Genomic DNA, 16,775 nt, shown 5'->3' on the forward strand with positions numbered 1-16,775 from the left:
GGTCTATTCCTATACCTCGTCTGTGATAGAATAACCTCTTAGAGGTAGCATCATAGCTCATAGAAGTAGCATCCACTCTGGCATTATTTGGGATGCAGGTTCTGGTCCAGGTTAAAAATTAGACTAGGGGGCAGCACTATACCGGCGACACTAAAATCCCGGGCGTGAGCACTCTCATTTCCTCTCTGTGTATAGTGGTATAGTTAGTGACTGTCGCGCGTTTTGGCAGCGGCTGAAATTGCAGCCTACTCTATATACATAGACTATGTAGGCTGTGGTCAGCTGTGTGCATCTGTGGTAACCGTGCTTCCACTGGCTTCCACTTATCACATGTTTGAGTTAATCTTCAAAACAATTTTAAATAAAGAAAATGGGAAAAGCGAAGAAAGTGAAAGTTTCCAAAGGTGAAACGAAACAACCAAAAATAGCATTAGGAGATCAAATAGAAGAAGAAAAAACAGTGAAACCGAAAAATAGGCATAAGATCAGAAATCGAGATGATGATGATGAGAAGGTTAGATTTTATAATTTTATAAAGTGCAAAAAATGATTTCATATGTTATCTTAACACGTATTTGTGTAACTATTATCTACTTTATTCTCAATAAAATAATTAGCAAAGATAATTATTTATCGTTCCGTTTTATTTAATGTTTTGCCATTATGTCAATTTGACACACGAGGGACTCATTAAGTTGCGAAAATGAGGGGCGGATGAGGAGTAAATTAAATTTGTTAGTCTTTAAATAACGTCAAAACATATTGAAGGCATTAATATAAATTTGAAATATATGTTTTATAGTGTGTGGATTCATCTCTTACAAAGAGGATTTTATCACAAGCTAGGCAACAACAAATTGAGATAGAGGAAGAGAATGGCCTAGTACAAACGTCAAAATCAACAGGAAAACCAATAGTTAAACTTGGCCCAGAATTCAGCGATACAGAAGAAGAGCTTAGCGATACTGAACATAACGATTCACAGTTTTATGAAAATATTGAAATTAATGAAGAAGATGAACGTGCTATACAAATGTTTATGTCTAGGGATGCTGCACCAATGAGAACATTAGCTGACATAATATTAGAAAAATTAACAGAAAAGAAAACAGAAATTGAAACTCAATTTTCAGAAGCAGATTCTATGCAAATTCAAGAGTTAGATCCACGAGTAAAAGCAATGTATGAAGGTGTTCGAGATGTTTTAACAAAATATCGTAGCGGAAAGTTACCTAAAGCATTTAAAATTGTACCTACCTTAAGGAACTGGGAACAAATACTGTATATTACAGATCCACCAAAGTGGTCAGCAGCAGCAATGTATCAAGCTACTCGAATATTTGCATCTAATCTTAAAGAAAAGATGGCACAAAGGTTTTATAATTTGGTCTTGTTGCCCAGAATTAGAGATGATTTAGCAGAGTATAAAAGATTAAACTTTCATTTATATCAAGCCTTACGAAAAGCATTATTTAAACCTGCTGGTTTTATGAAAGGGATTTTGCTCCCATTATTAGAATCTGGAACCTGTACATTAAGAGAAGCTGTAATTATTGGATCTGTGATTGCCAAGAATTCAATACCAATTCTACATTCTTCAGCAGCAATATTAAAGATTGCAGAAATGGATTACACGGGTGCAAATAGCATTTTCCTTAGGATATTTCTAGATAAAAAGTATGCACTTCCATACAGAGTCACAGATGGTCTCGTATTTCATTTTTTGAGGTAACATTAATCTGTTTTCAGTTATATAATCTCTTTAATTACTATTATATTTTGATAGTAATACTTACTTGTAGGTTTAGGAGAGATCCTAGGGAATTACCAGTTTTGTGGCATCAAGCATTATTAACGTTTGTACAACGTTATAAAAGTGATATAAGCTCAGAACAAAAAGAAGCTTTATTGGAATTATTAAAAAAACAATCTCATCATACAATCACTCCTGAAGTACGAAGAGAACTACAACATGCGAAATGTAGGGACTTGGAAGTTGGTGAACCTATACCAGAACGAATGGTTTGCTGAGAGATCAAGGTCTTTGTATTGTGAAATGTGTAAATTCATATTTTATACAAAGCAAAAATTCTAATGTACGTTTCATGAATTCATGAAGATAGAATGTACCAGATTGTGCGAGTGAAAAAAAACTTTCACTTCTTTCAATGTTATAAAATAAAACTTAATCATATTGAAAAATTTGTAAAAAGTTGTTTTATACAAATATAATCTAATTAACATAAATATACTTAAAAATTTATCATACAACTATGAAAGTCATTGTTAACACGAAATAAATCTGTGAAATTAGTTTTTTCGCAAACATTGTGCATCTTCTTTATTTTAGTTGTTTATTTTATTGATGGTTGACTAAATAAAAAATTATATCAATACATTATGGAACATAATTCATAACTTTATTTTACTGTGTTCTATGTATTAAAACATTCTTTAAATGTATGAAGTCTATAGTTAAGTTACAAATTATTAACTTATAAATTTTGTTAAAATCACTTCTCTATAGTTTTATTTCCAATATTTTGTATAGTTAAATAACATTTAGACTTAACACTAAATATACAAAAAGTAACAGCCGTAATATTTAAAACTAGTTTGTGGAAAACAAACTGCGCCATTTATTTTTTAAGTGATATAAATCCGACTTCTGGAAAGTTAATAATTATAATAAATAATATAAAAATATAATGATGTCGGTCTCGAGTTGACGTGTAATTGTCAAAATATCTCTACAGCTTTATAACGGATTTATACCACTTTTACAGCAAACAGCACCTATAAAGAATAAACAGTACGATTTTAATGTCAAGGGACATATTAGAAAATTAACATATATGTTGTAGGTATTCTCACAAATTTAAAATTGCAATATATTTTACCTATAAGTAAAATTTAAATACAATAATTATTTTTAATAAATGCCTTCAATATTAAAATATAGAAAAATTGCAATATAAAAATGTCTATGCATAAAGTATAAAAAAATTGTTTTTCTATTGTAAATAGCATTTAGACGTGTTTTTAGATTTTAACAAAGTATTTTGACTCTATTCTTGAATAACAATTGTTACAGATCCCTATGATAAATCATATATACACATTACAATACACAAAATTTTAAATTTGTAATGTTTACTTTTTACAATTGTTTATACTTTATTTCTTTTTAAAGAAACTGGTAATACTTTTGGATCCAGCTGCTGCTTTTTGTCTGGCCAACTCCTTTTTACCAATAGTAGGTTTTTGAACCTACAAATATCGAATTATAAGCATGTATATAGTACACTTATAGACATTCATAACTATGAAAGGAACTACCTTCTCTGGTTTGGATAAATCAGCAGCTTTTGGTTTTAATATCGATTCATTTTCTGTTGTATCTTTCTTAGACCTCTTTTCTTCGCTTTCATTAGGACTGCTTAATTTTCGCTTCTTACCTTCTGTTTCATCTGATATATTTAAGTGTTGCGCTAACTTTTTAGATAAGTCCTCTGAGAGATACTCCGATACTATACCATGAGCATACCTTAAATATTCTAAAAGAGAAATTAAATGTTACATGTATTGCTTACAATCAAATGTCATATTTATTAAACGACTTTAGAGTATATATATATTTACTTTCGACATTAAAGCATATGAAATGTAAATTGTTTCTTACCTGCTTCTGAAGCACTTTCAAGTTTAGCACTTTTAATGTAAGTAGCACTAATAGCACCTTGCGATACATGAATACCCTTCTGTTTTAATACATCGATCACTCTTTCCACCTTTTTTTGTAGCCAAGTCAATGTTTTTTCCTCATTAAACTTGTAAGCTTGCAATGATTCATCTCCTTTGCGATCAGCGACTAACGATAACTTCAAGTTCTGACATTGAGATAGACGAGATGTCTCTGGAAAATCTTCGTCCCACAGACATTGATCTAACGGTTGTGCTTGTAGAGTCTGTGAGTATAAAGTTTAAACTAAATTATTAAGACTTGAGATTACAACATGTAACAGCAATTACTCTACACTTGTATTTTAGTAACACGAATCATTTTTACAGCGAGAATGCGAGAAACATTAAAAAATGATTGTCAACGTACCTTTCGCAAATATGGTAATACTAAAAATATTGGATCAATAGGGGTAGATAAATGCATTTTCCCATCGGACTTTACGTTATCATCTATAAACCACGATCTCTTATTTTCATCGAATGTTAAAACTTCTTGCACTGTCGTATTGCCTGGACTAAATACGAACATAGCAGGTTGATTTGTAGCTGGATGCCTCAATTTAATCACATCGGGTATACCTCCATCTGTATTGTTTAAGCCATCACCTATAATATATTAAGTAAATTTATTAAAAAGGAAATTTATTAAACGCACTGAAGCAAGCAAATGTAATTTACAACTGCCAAAGAAGCTTAGTAAATACCGGTGAATATGAGAATATTGGCAAGCATATAATACAAAAATTCGAAAGCAGAAATGATTTTTATCAACTTAAACACCTTTCATAAGGAAAACCCATGTATTTGTTCCTGGATATGAGTTAGTTGTTTTGACGCACTTTTTTGGTGATGCTTTGGTACGCGGCATATTTACGCGCGTTTTACACGATCGATAATACGTTAGGTTATTTACTTATCTATACAATTTTCACCATGTATTAATACGTATATATAAAACAAATTTAGAGATCAGCCATTTTTGGTAAAAGAAGCAACGTTTAATTCTTTATTACACGTTAATCTTAATATATCAGGCTGTTTCTCTTTTATGTAAATGAAACACGTTAAACGCGACATGCCGCCAGTGTTGTGGAGGATAACATTTGAAATCTCGATGTGTGGTCGAACGTCAGTGAATGGTCGATGATCGGAGAATTGGGCCGAGAAGAGGCGTTGCCGCGCTAACGAGCCATCTTTTGAAAAAGAAAAATGTACCAAAATCGTACTCTGGCGAGAAAGATTTAAACTACAATGCTTATAATTTCCATCGATAAACACATATTGAATTTGTCAAATATCTTTAACCTGCTTTAACACATGCAAGATATCTCCTGTATATACTTTATCGATGAACTTTAATCATTATATACATATTGGAGCACCCTTAAAGAAAATATTTTTTAAATTATATTTTCGTTTTTATTCATTTGCGGTAAGCAAACATAATAAACTATGTGTGTTTTAGTTGGTACGTATCATTTACTTGTATTAGTTATTAGTAGTAAAATATATTGGAAACAAATGCACAGTTGAAATTTACATTAAGTTGTTCAATAAATTTCGTTTCTTTCATATACTTTTCTGATAAGAAAAAACTGAATTTAAAATATTCTGGTTCTTATGTTTGTTATTTGAAAAGTGCAATAAGCACATACAATATTTCTTACAAACATCACAGGACAGTGAATCGCACACTTACTATGATCGCAGATTACAATATACGAACTTAAAATATATGTATACAGTCCGAGAATTATACATGCTTGCTTGCTCTTTAACATTCAAACATTTCAATATCATAATATTTTAATGTCTCAAGAGGTATAAGGGGTAATACATGAGACACAGGCGTGTCCATTACAAAAGCGGAGTTATTTATTTAAAAAGTTGAAGATGTAAAATCATAGAGGACATACAAGACTAGATTTAACAACTTGGAAATTTTTATGGCATAAAATTAACTACTTTACCGACTTGGAAGTTGGAGCGCAAACTTAGTCTATGTGCAGATGAGCCTCGTCTATGGTTCGTGATTGGACACTAAGCGCCCTCCTGACGTTATAACGCATTGTCTGGCATTGTCAGTCATGTTGGGTTACTTGCATCAGACGATATCAATTAAATAACACTTAAGTAATAATGCTCAAGAAGTAGTATATAATTTTTCATTTTATCCTTACAAGGAAAACAATTAAAAGTAAGTACATATAACCAATACGACACAAAATGGCAACTGCTTTAAATTCTTCGAAGGATGAAGCACAAATTAAAACACAAGGTTAGATTACATACTGTTTTATGATCCACTTTTGTAAACATCTGTGTTTAATATAAATGTTTTAGTAATAAACAGTTGTAAGTAAAACATTACAAATATTTAGAAGAAATGACACTAAAAATGTTTGAAACATTTTTATTCAAAGTTGACTGCAAAAGAAATATTATCAGTGGTAGAATAAACACATATTTAGTAATGTATTCGAAGTTTTCTGGTGTAATGGTGTAAAAGCATCGCAATATTTTGAACAAACATCGATTATTAGAAAAATGTTAGAAATAATATTTATTAATAATGATGAATTTAATGTCATTGATATGTTTGTATTGAATATTATATGTTAATATCTTATAATTATTATTCAAGATGTGCAAGCAATGCGTTGTGTTGGACGTACGCAAGGCGATGGTATGGAAAATGTGACAGTGGATAAAATTGAGGTGAAGCAAACAAAATGTCGTCTTGGTGATGCTTTGATTTATCGTCCAACAAATTTGAAACAATTAAGTTCCATTCCGCCAGTTACACCAAATGGTCCAATTATAAATTTAGTACCAAAACATATTTCTAATGTTAAAGATGAAAAACATATTTTAAATTCACTAAAATCCAAGGAACCAAAATTTGTTCCTTACGAACCATATAAAGCTGCAGTTAATCCAATCATTCCACATGACAAAAAATGTAAAAAATTCCAAAAAAGCAGTTTAAACATGAACATGGCAGTTTCTCAAGTAGCTGCAATGAAGATTCATGAAATAGAAGTTCCAGCTAGTGAGATAATCAAATCAATGGAAAATAAACCTATAGAAAGCGAATGGCTAAAAGAGAAAAAAGCGTATGAAACAGAAATAAAAAAACTCAAAGAAGAAAATAGTCAACTAGAAAATCAATTAAAATTTCAAGCACAGGTATTTGTAAAATGATTTCTGTATATATTTACAACATCGAGTTAAATCAAACAATACACTAATCAAAAATATTGTAATCAAGTTAGCAACCTACAAAGTCTAAATTTATTTTAAAATTAAAAGAAATTATTGAAGCTAGAGCTTACTCTAAATTACATAGTCAATAATTTTAATTTTTCACATCGTGATGAAACCTTTCTTTCACGTGCACTATATTTAAAGTAAAATGTTTAACACGTTCACAAAAATACAAATTGTATATACAATTGAATATACAAAGGAAATGGAAGTAAATTGAAATATATATTATAATTTATTTAATTAGGTGAACGGAGAATTGAAGAACTTATTAGTGGCTGCTGTAGGTGAAGATCTTGAAACAAAGGTTCATTTGTTAACAGAAGATAAATTACAACTTGCTAGCGCCCTTTTAGATTCCGCTCAACACCTTACGACTCATCAGGAACAAACGGAGTGGTTGGCTGGACAATGTGAAGTTTGGAGAAGTAAATTCTTTGCCAGTAGGTAAAGGAAAATTATTGAACAGATATGAAAAATTTTCATGGCATTCTATTTATATACATATATATACAGAAAATTAGCTAAGGTTTTAAAATTGTTATAGCTTAATGGTGGAGGAACTTGCAAAATGGAAAGCAGCTCTCTGTCAAAGAACAACAGATCTCCAAGAAGCAACAAAGAGGCTTTTAGAAGATCGTAATCACGTTCGCGACATATCTCTTAAAACGTATAGGTATGAATATATTGTATACATTTTTTTAATTGTTATACTTTAGTAAGTTAAATATAGAGAATAAAATTCTCGACCCGTCCCGATCAGACATTTCATTGCAGGAGTTATTTTTTGGTCGAATGTAGAGTGTAAAATACCTATGTTTATTTATTTTAGGACGCTCAGTATTCTTCGTGAAAACTTCGATCCCGTTGGTGCCGCTTCATCTAAAAGGCACGAGTTACCGAGTACAAATATTATTGATTTAGCACAAGGATGCTGTCAGCTAGCAGAAATTTTGAAAGTTCAGTTGTTAAGTGGCGTAGAAAACATTCATTTACAAAGAGAAATTAATACAACAGGTTTAGACATGAAAACACTTGCTGAAAAGACTGCGGAGAAAGTAAGTTTTTTCTTACTTTAATCCAAGTTGTGTACATTATCGATAATTAATTTTGTTGTCAACGTCTTTCTATTCTGTTTCGTATATTTATTTATAGCTACTCATGAGTCCAAAGTTGCTTATGTCTGGAAGGCAAGATGTCGCGTGTAGCGCAGTGATGGGCGCTGCTGTTGCACTTGGTGGCCAAATATTTCTTCCACGAAATGACTCAAATATAACTTGTTGTCCTCATTGCAGTGGTGAAATCAAACAAATTTAAAATCTTTTATTTCAATATATTAACACAATTTATTTAAATGGTTATTAATATTTATGTATCTTTTTTTAAGTATATATATGTAGATATATATTTAAATGTTTTAAATATGCTATATTATTTTTATATTTAGACTTATTGGTTTAATAATACTAGTAATATTGACTGACAATAAAAAAATTACGCTTAATGTCCGTACGTAATCATTCAAAGCAGATTACTTGTTAAATCGTGGTTGTATGAAAATTTTAGTTGGTAACTATCATTTGAGAATAATATTTATGATCTGCTTTTAGAAAGAAAATATCTATGTTATAAATTTGAAGTAATGGGAATGGGATGTACAACATTTCTGACTTCAGGTATCTTCTTTCGAAAAACGGAGCATAATTAAAATTTGTATATTTTCTGAAATTTGAATTTAACCTGAACCAAAGTGTTTACATTTAAGATATTATATTACTATTATAAGGAGTACAGTTTTACTATTAATCTTCTAAAGTTTAGTATAATGCTGCAATAGATTTCTTTTTCTTTCCGAACTTTTTTTAATTTAGTATAAGATAGATAAATAGCTGTTATCCAAATGAATAACCATTAGAATTGTGTATCGCTTACATGCATTCTTCACACACAGGCGAATGGACTTTACGTATAATCTTGGTAAAAACGAAAACAAATGCTTTTGGATATCAGTTAAATATCTGATACCTCGAAAGTCGCTATTTATTTTTAAAATGTAGTTCATATTTACAATTAGGTACGTATCATAAGTGATGACCTGAGGACTCTGAGTGTGTATTGCGACCTCAAGCGTTAATCATTTGAAGAGAAGAATATCAAGACCATCTGTACAAATAGAATTTGTTCAATTTTATTTTATATCGAGTATGTTAGAAATACTTTAGAAATTGTACATTTTATTGATGGTGTTAGTTCACATCAATTAAGAATAGGAACGTAACGACACCAACATGCGCTCAACTACTCCGCCAAAGTATGCACTTTCGTAAAATGTGATTCAAAGATCTTACAATCTTAGTTTGTAGTGTATCATCGGTCGAGAAACTTTGAAAATCTCAAACTAGGTGCAGTAGAATTCCATTTATACCTGGATAGTTTATGTAATACGAACTCACTAATTCCCCTCTTTAACTATATTTATCAGTTTCGATGAATTCATATACACTTGTAACCGAGCATGACCTTGGTTAGCTAAATGGAGTTCTACTGTATGAGACAAGACTTGACATTCAATTGTATGAAATTGCACGACTGGGTGAAATAAAAGCTACGAGTAAAACTCTTCACCAATGAGTATTTCTTACGAACAAAATCAATTTTGTTTATGCAGGCGTTTCCTATCAGTTTCAACTGTACACATGTTCAATAAAAATAGTTATAAAAATTCCAAGCATTATTTTAAACATACCAGAATATAATATGGAAGACCCCACATACATACAATGGTTCACAAAAATATGTAAAAAATAACCATACAATGGAGTGGACCAACTATTATAATTTCGGTTATTTTCTTTCAACAGAAAGACCATAAAATATGTTATATATGTTTTCTCCCGAAGAGAAAGCGCCAGAGTTTGAACCGGTTATTAAATTTTTTAAATCTCACCACTGGTTTTATGAATATATTATCCGTTACACAAAACTAATTAAGACTTGCACCATAAATAAATACAGGAAAATTATCAAATATAAAAACCTAATTTTGTTCTTTAAATGTCATTCTTGCAAAATCAATCGTAACAAACAAACAATGTTTTGTTTCAAACATTTTTTCCTACAATGCGTTGTTTTAAAGATAATTGGACGTGGAGTTTTCAAATAGACACCCGGTATAGTATTTCGAACCCTTTGACCTCGAAAGGTCAGTGCAGAATTTATCGGTTTGAAATTTTGTCTGCAACACCTTCGGAGTGACTGCTCTCATATTTTGCAAGTTTTTTAATGTGACACGCATAATTGTCAAAATTACAGGCTTGTATTGCTCCGAATGACCTACGTTCCAACGAGTCGCTGCACATCAGCTACCCTTCGGTCCATACGCCTAGAAAAACCAATCCGAGTAAGTAATTATCTGTAATAAATACCTGCTAACGTCTCCTTGCTCGGAGGAATATATAATTGCTTAATTGCGGTTTCAAACTAAAAAGTAATAAGCCCTTCCTGCGTTTAATTGTCCACACGGAAAACAAAGTGTATTTTATGAAGTGTTCTACACAAATGACGCACCTGATGCACCGCAGTCTCCGTGACTTTCGCGAGCTCGAGTAATTTGATCAAAATCTGTGATTTTTTGTGAGTAAAGTGTGATCGCTTTGCGTAGCATAGCTCTTATATGCTTTTTAATATTAACACTAGGCTTACGGAGCATTAAAAGTGAGTATTTTACATTACTTTATAAAAAGAAGAAGAATGTGTCTATCCAAGTTTTCAGCCATTTTTTAAATAATATGTACCTAAGGAAATAAGTTTGTTGAGTAATTCCACGTAGATGGATCTTCACAATCTCAATAATGGTAAATTAAAAATATTAGAACCCGTTATTTTGACGGGTCCCGTAAGCCTAGTGTTAAGAACTTTTAAAATAAGTGAAAATATAGTGCACAGCATGACATAAAGCTAGAGGAGGTCTAACTAAATATTATTGTTAAGAGCTCATCTTCCGGTCTTTTGATGTATAAATAAAATAGAAATATTCATTAATTTCGATTATACGAAACCCTGTGAAACAAGTACCTTGAATGTTTCGCGATTAGAGGAATGTGAAACTGTTGTGCGGGGAACAGCGTTCAATTTTACGAGCCACGAGAATTCGCGTTTAGTCTACTTTCAGCGCTCGAAGGTGTAACATGTCAGTTTTTATCAGCTCCGACTTTAGACGAGCACACGAACAAGTTTGAAACGTAGCAAACTCGGATATTTTTATACCCGTGAACCTACCGCCAGTCTTCCTCGGGAATTCGTCTCTAAGCCTTCGAAAAAGTTGGTGTTACGAGTCATCGCGGTCGTTGAAATAAATGCGCAAGTAAAAACCCAGATTACTTGCTCGCCGAACTCGTCACATTTTCTTTTTCCTCCGTGCGTCGAAATCGAATCTGCATAATCAAAGTTGATCGAAAGTCTAATACCTCGGTGTACGTGAGAAAATCGCACCACGTGATACGCGAACCAAAACCGCACTTCTAAAGAGACATTTACGATTTTCTGTGTACTTTTGGTCCCTCCAGTGTCGCGAGTTATGTTAATTGAAAAATAAACTGTAAACATTAAACCAACGCCGAGGATATCGATATTGTAAATTGATTAATACATTGACAACGGATTGACGCGTTCTCGATCGCTGAGTGATCGATCGAATAGTGAAATTTCAATTCTAAAGAAAAAGAAATTTTCTTGTTCATCCGGTGAGAAGGAGTAGATACTAGACAGAGTTATTTATGTGATCTATTTTCACGCAAGTTGTGTTACCTTAGTAGCCTAAAAATATCTGTGAAATTTGATTAGGCACAGCTTGATGGCTCGGTATTACCTACTCGAATATTTATACCTATTTCAAGTGGGAAAGCATTTTTACTATTCTTCTTTGTTGCTCAAATAGATCGTATAGAGTAAAATTGCGGTAATAATGCAGGCAATAAATTTTCTGCGTTATTTTGCGAAATCATTGACTATTGTTACTCTCTCAATAGGCTCCATTTGATTTTTACGACGTTTGCAACTTTTAGAATAAAATTCAGAATTAATAATATCTAAGAATCAGAATCAATAACAGTATCACTGAGGGTTTTATTTTTCTTCTCCTCTCGTAAATTCACATGTGCATAACATTTGCAGCTTACTAGTAATAGCCATTCATTCAATTTAGAACAACGTTAAGGAGAAGCGCAACCAGTGCATATACGCGTATGTATACATACGTGTTTCGTAGGCATTAGTAGAATAAATACTATTTATCATTAATTTAACTACGGGCATAAAAGAAGAAACACTTTAGGTCGATTTCTCGCGTGGTTTTTTACGGCAAATAATAAAATTAATCTACCTGAAGTTTTACTAAAGGTTAATTGAGAATTCAGGTGTGAAATGGACAATAAATCGGTTAACTCGCCTACAAATAAGCTTAAAAAAAACGCGGAGAAAATTTCAACACAGTCAGAGGATCATGGAGAAAATCATTTGCTCGGACAGACTTCGACACCGATTAAGATTAAAGAGGAACAAATTACTGATGAAATTCAGGTAAAATATATATTTATATGTATGCATTTTAGTTATTTTCGATTTCTTTCAATAATTTTGATTAGGTTCACGGGACCCGTCCAACGGGGTATGACGGGTTCCTAATATTTTTACTTTACTATTATTGAGATTGCAAAGATGCGCTCATGAGGAATTAGTCAACAACTAAAAAATTTTGTAATATTTATAAAATTGCATAGACTACAATGAAAAGTCTATTGTTTTTTTCAGCACACAGTATGTATTCTTAAATATATTTCGAATAATTACCCGTATAAATATGGTTTTATTTTCAATGTTTATTTGCACAAAAATAATAGAACCTGCCTCGTATGAAACTTTCAGTTTATGTTGGACTAAATTTTAATCATATGTCTTCTATTCTATAAATTTCAATATAAATTGGGACTAACATCTCACAATAATTATTTGATGATAAATGTCTTTATATAATAACAATACCTGAGTTTAATTAGTACTGCATTAATTAATCATCATGTAAACTCTTATTACATCCACGTATACAACTTACATATGTACGTACGTACGTATTTATTATATTTTGAATTATTCCACTAATAAATTCAGACGTGTTAAACAAATTAATTATCATAATTCACATTTATAACATATGGATTAAACAAACAATTTTTTGTAGTAAAGTGCATTGTTTATTTTGGTTTTATGCGGAACAAGAATTTTTTATCTGAAAAAAGTAATGACGGTATCTAAAAAATGTGAGGAAGTAAAAAAATTTCCATTTCCATACGAGTAATATGAGAGCAGTATAGCCTTTATACTATTTAAGTGTAACTTAATCCATTGAGCCATATTCCATTGTAATTGATGCGACTATCCAATTTCATTTGTTATCAGTTTCCGTTGAAAACTTTTTTTGCTTATTTAAATTTTTATATTTTCTCACGCAAATTCTTACTTAAATTTTATAAACAAATTTTTACGAACACCATTTCTTGCAAACTCAGATATATATTTTTACAATTAAAATACAATAAAAATAACAAGTTTATGTTATTAAACTGTTAATAATCTCTTATATACAATATTTTGTGAAATTTCTTGCACGCGGTATACGGACGATGTAATAGAAGCAACGAGTTTCAAATTACTCTTTCCCGCTTGATTTATTTAGAATCATAATAGGCAGCAACACAACACTACCGGATCATTCTTCGTTATAATGAATACCGTTGGATTTTACAAATGAATTGAATTTCTAATTTTCACGGTGTAAAATAGAAAACAATTATAAATTTTTGGTAGTAGACGAAAATAGTCTAGTCCTTATTGAGCATTTTTTACTATTAAAATTTTTACCATTATTATAAGAATAAATTTTTTCAAATTTGATATGCTACTTTCACAATACTATAAAAATTTTGTTGAAGAAATATATTAAGTAGAACGATATAGTTAATTAAATGTTAACATAAAATATTCAATATTTATTTCTTTTAAAATATTAATTATTTATTTCTATTCAATAAATTATGTGCAATAATTTATGTTGCATGTTATCTCAGGAATATGCAGCGGTTACGATGAGTGAGTTGCTGGGATGGTATGGTTATAACAAGGTGGATAGCGATTGTACAAGAAGTTTAAATTTAGATCATTTTTCGTCTGTACCTCATACAAAAAATAATCAAATACTTCAAATAAAGCCGAACTTTATTTCAAATGGAGAAAGACCAAAATCACCACGATCATTTAATGGTACCAACTTACCATCTAATGATCCAAATGTATCATTACAATATTCTACAAACAATTTAATAAGCACGAGAGAACAAATACCATCATCTGTACTACCGCTAAAAAAAGGAACGGCTGATTTTACGAATAATCTCTCTTATAATAATTTCTCAAGTTCTATTTGCTCAGGTAAAAAAGAAATAATTACATTGTATGAAATTAATTACATACTGCTACTTCTAATATTCTTCTGTCTTACAGGTGATAACAGGTTCTGTTCTTGGTGTGGTCGAATTACTGAAACATGTGAATCGGGAAGAACAAACTCTCTTTCTTGCAATTCAATAAATACTGTGGGACATTTTTGTAGCGAAGCTTGTTTTACCGCGGGTAGAAGTGCAGTTTTTAAACAAGCAAAAACCTGTGATTGGTGTAGACACATCAAGAATCCAATTAGTTATGTTGACTTTCAAGTATGTACACTAAAGAATATATTATTTTAAAGAATTATTGCGCCACAAATAATGCTTAGATTTTAACTAATTGCACGATTTTTAGGATGGTGAAAGTCAACTTCAATTTTGTAGCGACAAATGTTTAAATCAGTACAAAATGAATATTTTTTGCCATGAAACACAAACTCACTTAATGCTTCATGGTTTAAATACTGTTTCCTACCACGATACAGAAAAGAGTAATTTAATAACACCAGAACTTTGGTTTCGAAATTGTCAATCCCCAGTAGGCAGTTCCACAGAGAGTACGTTTGCAGCAGATGAACATACGACTTTTGATTTATCTTCTCATGACAAATCAAAGGAAAATGAAGAAAATGAAATTGAGAAATCGTTAGAATCTTCTAGGAAAACAATAAAAAAAAGAGATTCATTTTGCATCCAATTATGTGCCAAAGCTACTAATTATAACGAAAACAGAAAAAATGTTGGTACAGGAATGAACGAAAACGATATTAATGAACAAAATAAGAAACAATCTTCGGTAAATGAAGATAAGAAATTTTGTCATCTTCTAGATAATCAAAATCATTGTACACTAAATTGTCCACAACAAAGCACTGTGAATTGTAATAATTTTGCAAAGAATTGTAGCCTGATAAATGTTATTAATTGTGATTCACATAGTCATGAACATAATAACACACTATTTAAAAACAATATATATGTAAAAGATATAAGAGTTTTACAAGAAGAGAAAAAAGACACTCCAACAGAAAATATTGTATGTACGCCGCACCTGTTTGTAGACACATCTGCATCTAGAACAGAGCATGACGCAACAACGTCGCCTAAATGTCTCACAAACAAATTTAATCGAGCAAAATATAAAAAACAAATTAATCATTCTTCAAGAACACCACCCTCATTACAATCTAATCAAGCTGATTCGTCTGGTCAGCATGCACTCTCTTCTAGTATTTTACCTCCTGTCACAGTTCTGGTACCGTATCCTATCCCTGTTCCCATACCTATACCTATTCCTGTTCCTATACCAACTCCAATTCTTAATAAACTAGTAGTTGGCGAACAAAAAATACCTACAAATACTATAGACCCAGAATATAAAAATCAAAAATGTAACGAATCAATAGAAAATAAGTGTTCTATGCTTCAGGAATCACACTTATGTAGAAATGCAAATATATTTGTATCAGATGAACCACAGCATGCAACTTCTACAAAACTTTGCGTTTCATTGACCTCTTCTAGTATTAACCATGAGAATAACGATAATGTACAACCATTTAAATGCAGTGCAAAACCGCCAAGGAAGAGGAAACATTTAAATGAAAATATTAATTATGAACATAAAGAGCAACAATTGAAAAAAAGAAATAAATCTATAGCAACTTAAGACAGATAAAATAAAATTTATTATTTATAAAATAAGTAAAGAAGATTAATAAAACCTTATCAATTAAAGGTGGTATTATCTGCCTTTACTATTTGACTGTATAAAGACAACTAAATGCGTTTAATTTCTTATATAAGTACTTTTACATAAATACTGCTGTAACAATAAGTACTGTAGCAATTGTCTCAAACTACTACTGTTTTGACTACACATAAATATACACATGTTATACACATTCAATATTCATTTAGTAAAACTGTAATTATTATTTCAATGTAGTCTCTAAAATTCTTTGAGATCCTATAAAATTGTAAATTATTCAATAATTTACAATGTTTTATTCAAATGTTTCATTTTTTTATAATTTTATATACAATTTAATTTAAAATCTATGGTATAAGAGTTAAATAAGAGAAAATGTTTACTAATGTATTATAATACATAAAAGAAATAAATTTATTTTATCAATATGATAACGTTCCATTTAAAAAATTGCCTATAGATCCATTAATATTTCCCAGTATCAGTCCAAGTAAGAATGTCGTCTATTGATAAATGTACTTCTCTTTCCACGGAAGATATTTCACTCACCGACTAAA

The 16,775-nt window shown here is 30.8% G+C and overlaps 4 protein-coding genes across 10 annotated transcripts; 3 read left to right on the plus strand and 1 right to left on the minus strand.

The window, feature by feature from the left end:
* The first annotated feature begins 276 nt into the window (after positions 1–276).
* Bys (Bystin) lies at positions 277–2,137 on the plus strand. The gene is made up of 3 exons (XM_076789597.1): positions 277–514; positions 803–1,728; positions 1,803–2,137. Exons 1-3 carry the CDS (start codon positions 371–373, stop codon positions 2,029–2,031), a joined length of 1,299 nt encoding a protein of 432 aa, XP_076645712.1. The 5' UTR covers positions 277–370; the 3' UTR covers positions 2,032–2,137.
* Positions 2,138–2,242: 105 nt separating this feature from the next.
* On the minus strand, positions 2,243–5,121 carry LOC143355093 (ribonuclease H2 subunit B). 2 transcript variants are annotated; one of them, XM_076789599.1, is made up of 6 exons: positions 4,525–5,121; positions 4,112–4,350; positions 3,683–3,968; positions 3,340–3,557; positions 3,177–3,270; positions 2,243–2,796 (listed from the first exon to the last, which is right to left on the minus strand). In XM_076789599.1, the coding sequence occupies exons 1-5, from the start codon at positions 4,610–4,612 to the stop codon at positions 3,178–3,180; spliced, it is 924 nt and encodes a 307-aa protein (XP_076645714.1). In that variant the 5' UTR covers positions 4,613–5,121; the 3' UTR covers positions 2,243–2,796; position 3,177. The 2 variants fall into 2 exon arrangements, with proteins under 2 accessions (XP_076645714.1, XP_076645713.1); XM_076789598.1 differs by having other exon boundaries at positions 2,243–3,270; positions 4,525–5,118.
* A 703-nt stretch (positions 5,122–5,824) lies between these two features.
* LOC143355095 (golgin-45) lies at positions 5,825–9,635 on the plus strand. Of its 3 annotated transcripts, none has more exons than XR_013082446.1 (7): positions 5,825–6,022; positions 6,389–6,933; positions 7,259–7,458; positions 7,559–7,687; positions 7,844–8,069; positions 8,167–9,449; positions 9,494–9,635. XR_013082446.1 is itself a non-coding variant. In XM_076789605.1 (6 exons), exons 1-6 carry the CDS (start codon positions 5,971–5,973, stop codon positions 8,326–8,328), a joined length of 1,314 nt encoding a protein of 437 aa, XP_076645720.1. In that variant the 5' UTR covers positions 5,825–5,970; the 3' UTR covers positions 8,329–9,635. The 3 variants fall into 3 exon arrangements, 1 of the variants encoding a protein (XP_076645720.1); XR_013082447.1 differs by having other exon boundaries at positions 5,825–5,941; XM_076789605.1 differs by having other exon boundaries at positions 8,167–9,635.
* Positions 9,636–11,162: 1,527 nt separating this feature from the next.
* Positions 11,163–16,503, plus strand: Sobp (Sine oculis-binding protein). Of its 4 annotated transcripts, none has more exons than XM_076789602.1 (5): positions 11,163–11,753; positions 12,398–12,588; positions 14,133–14,493; positions 14,566–14,777; positions 14,863–16,499. In XM_076789602.1, exons 2-5 carry the CDS (start codon positions 12,433–12,435, stop codon positions 16,174–16,176), a joined length of 2,043 nt encoding a protein of 680 aa, XP_076645717.1. In that variant the 5' UTR covers positions 11,163–11,753; positions 12,398–12,432; the 3' UTR covers positions 16,177–16,499. The 4 variants fall into 4 exon arrangements, with proteins under 4 accessions (XP_076645717.1, XP_076645718.1, XP_076645716.1 ...); XM_076789603.1 differs by having other exon boundaries at positions 12,426–12,588; XM_076789601.1 differs by lacking the exon at positions 11,163–11,753 and having other exon boundaries at positions 12,239–12,588.
* Positions 16,504–16,775: the final 272 nt, after the last annotated feature.

This window comes from Halictus rubicundus, chromosome 6 (assembly GCF_050948215.1).
Source record: "Halictus rubicundus isolate RS-2024b chromosome 6, iyHalRubi1_principal, whole genome shotgun sequence".
Taxonomy (NCBI): domain Eukaryota; kingdom Metazoa; phylum Arthropoda; class Insecta; order Hymenoptera; family Halictidae; genus Halictus; species Halictus rubicundus.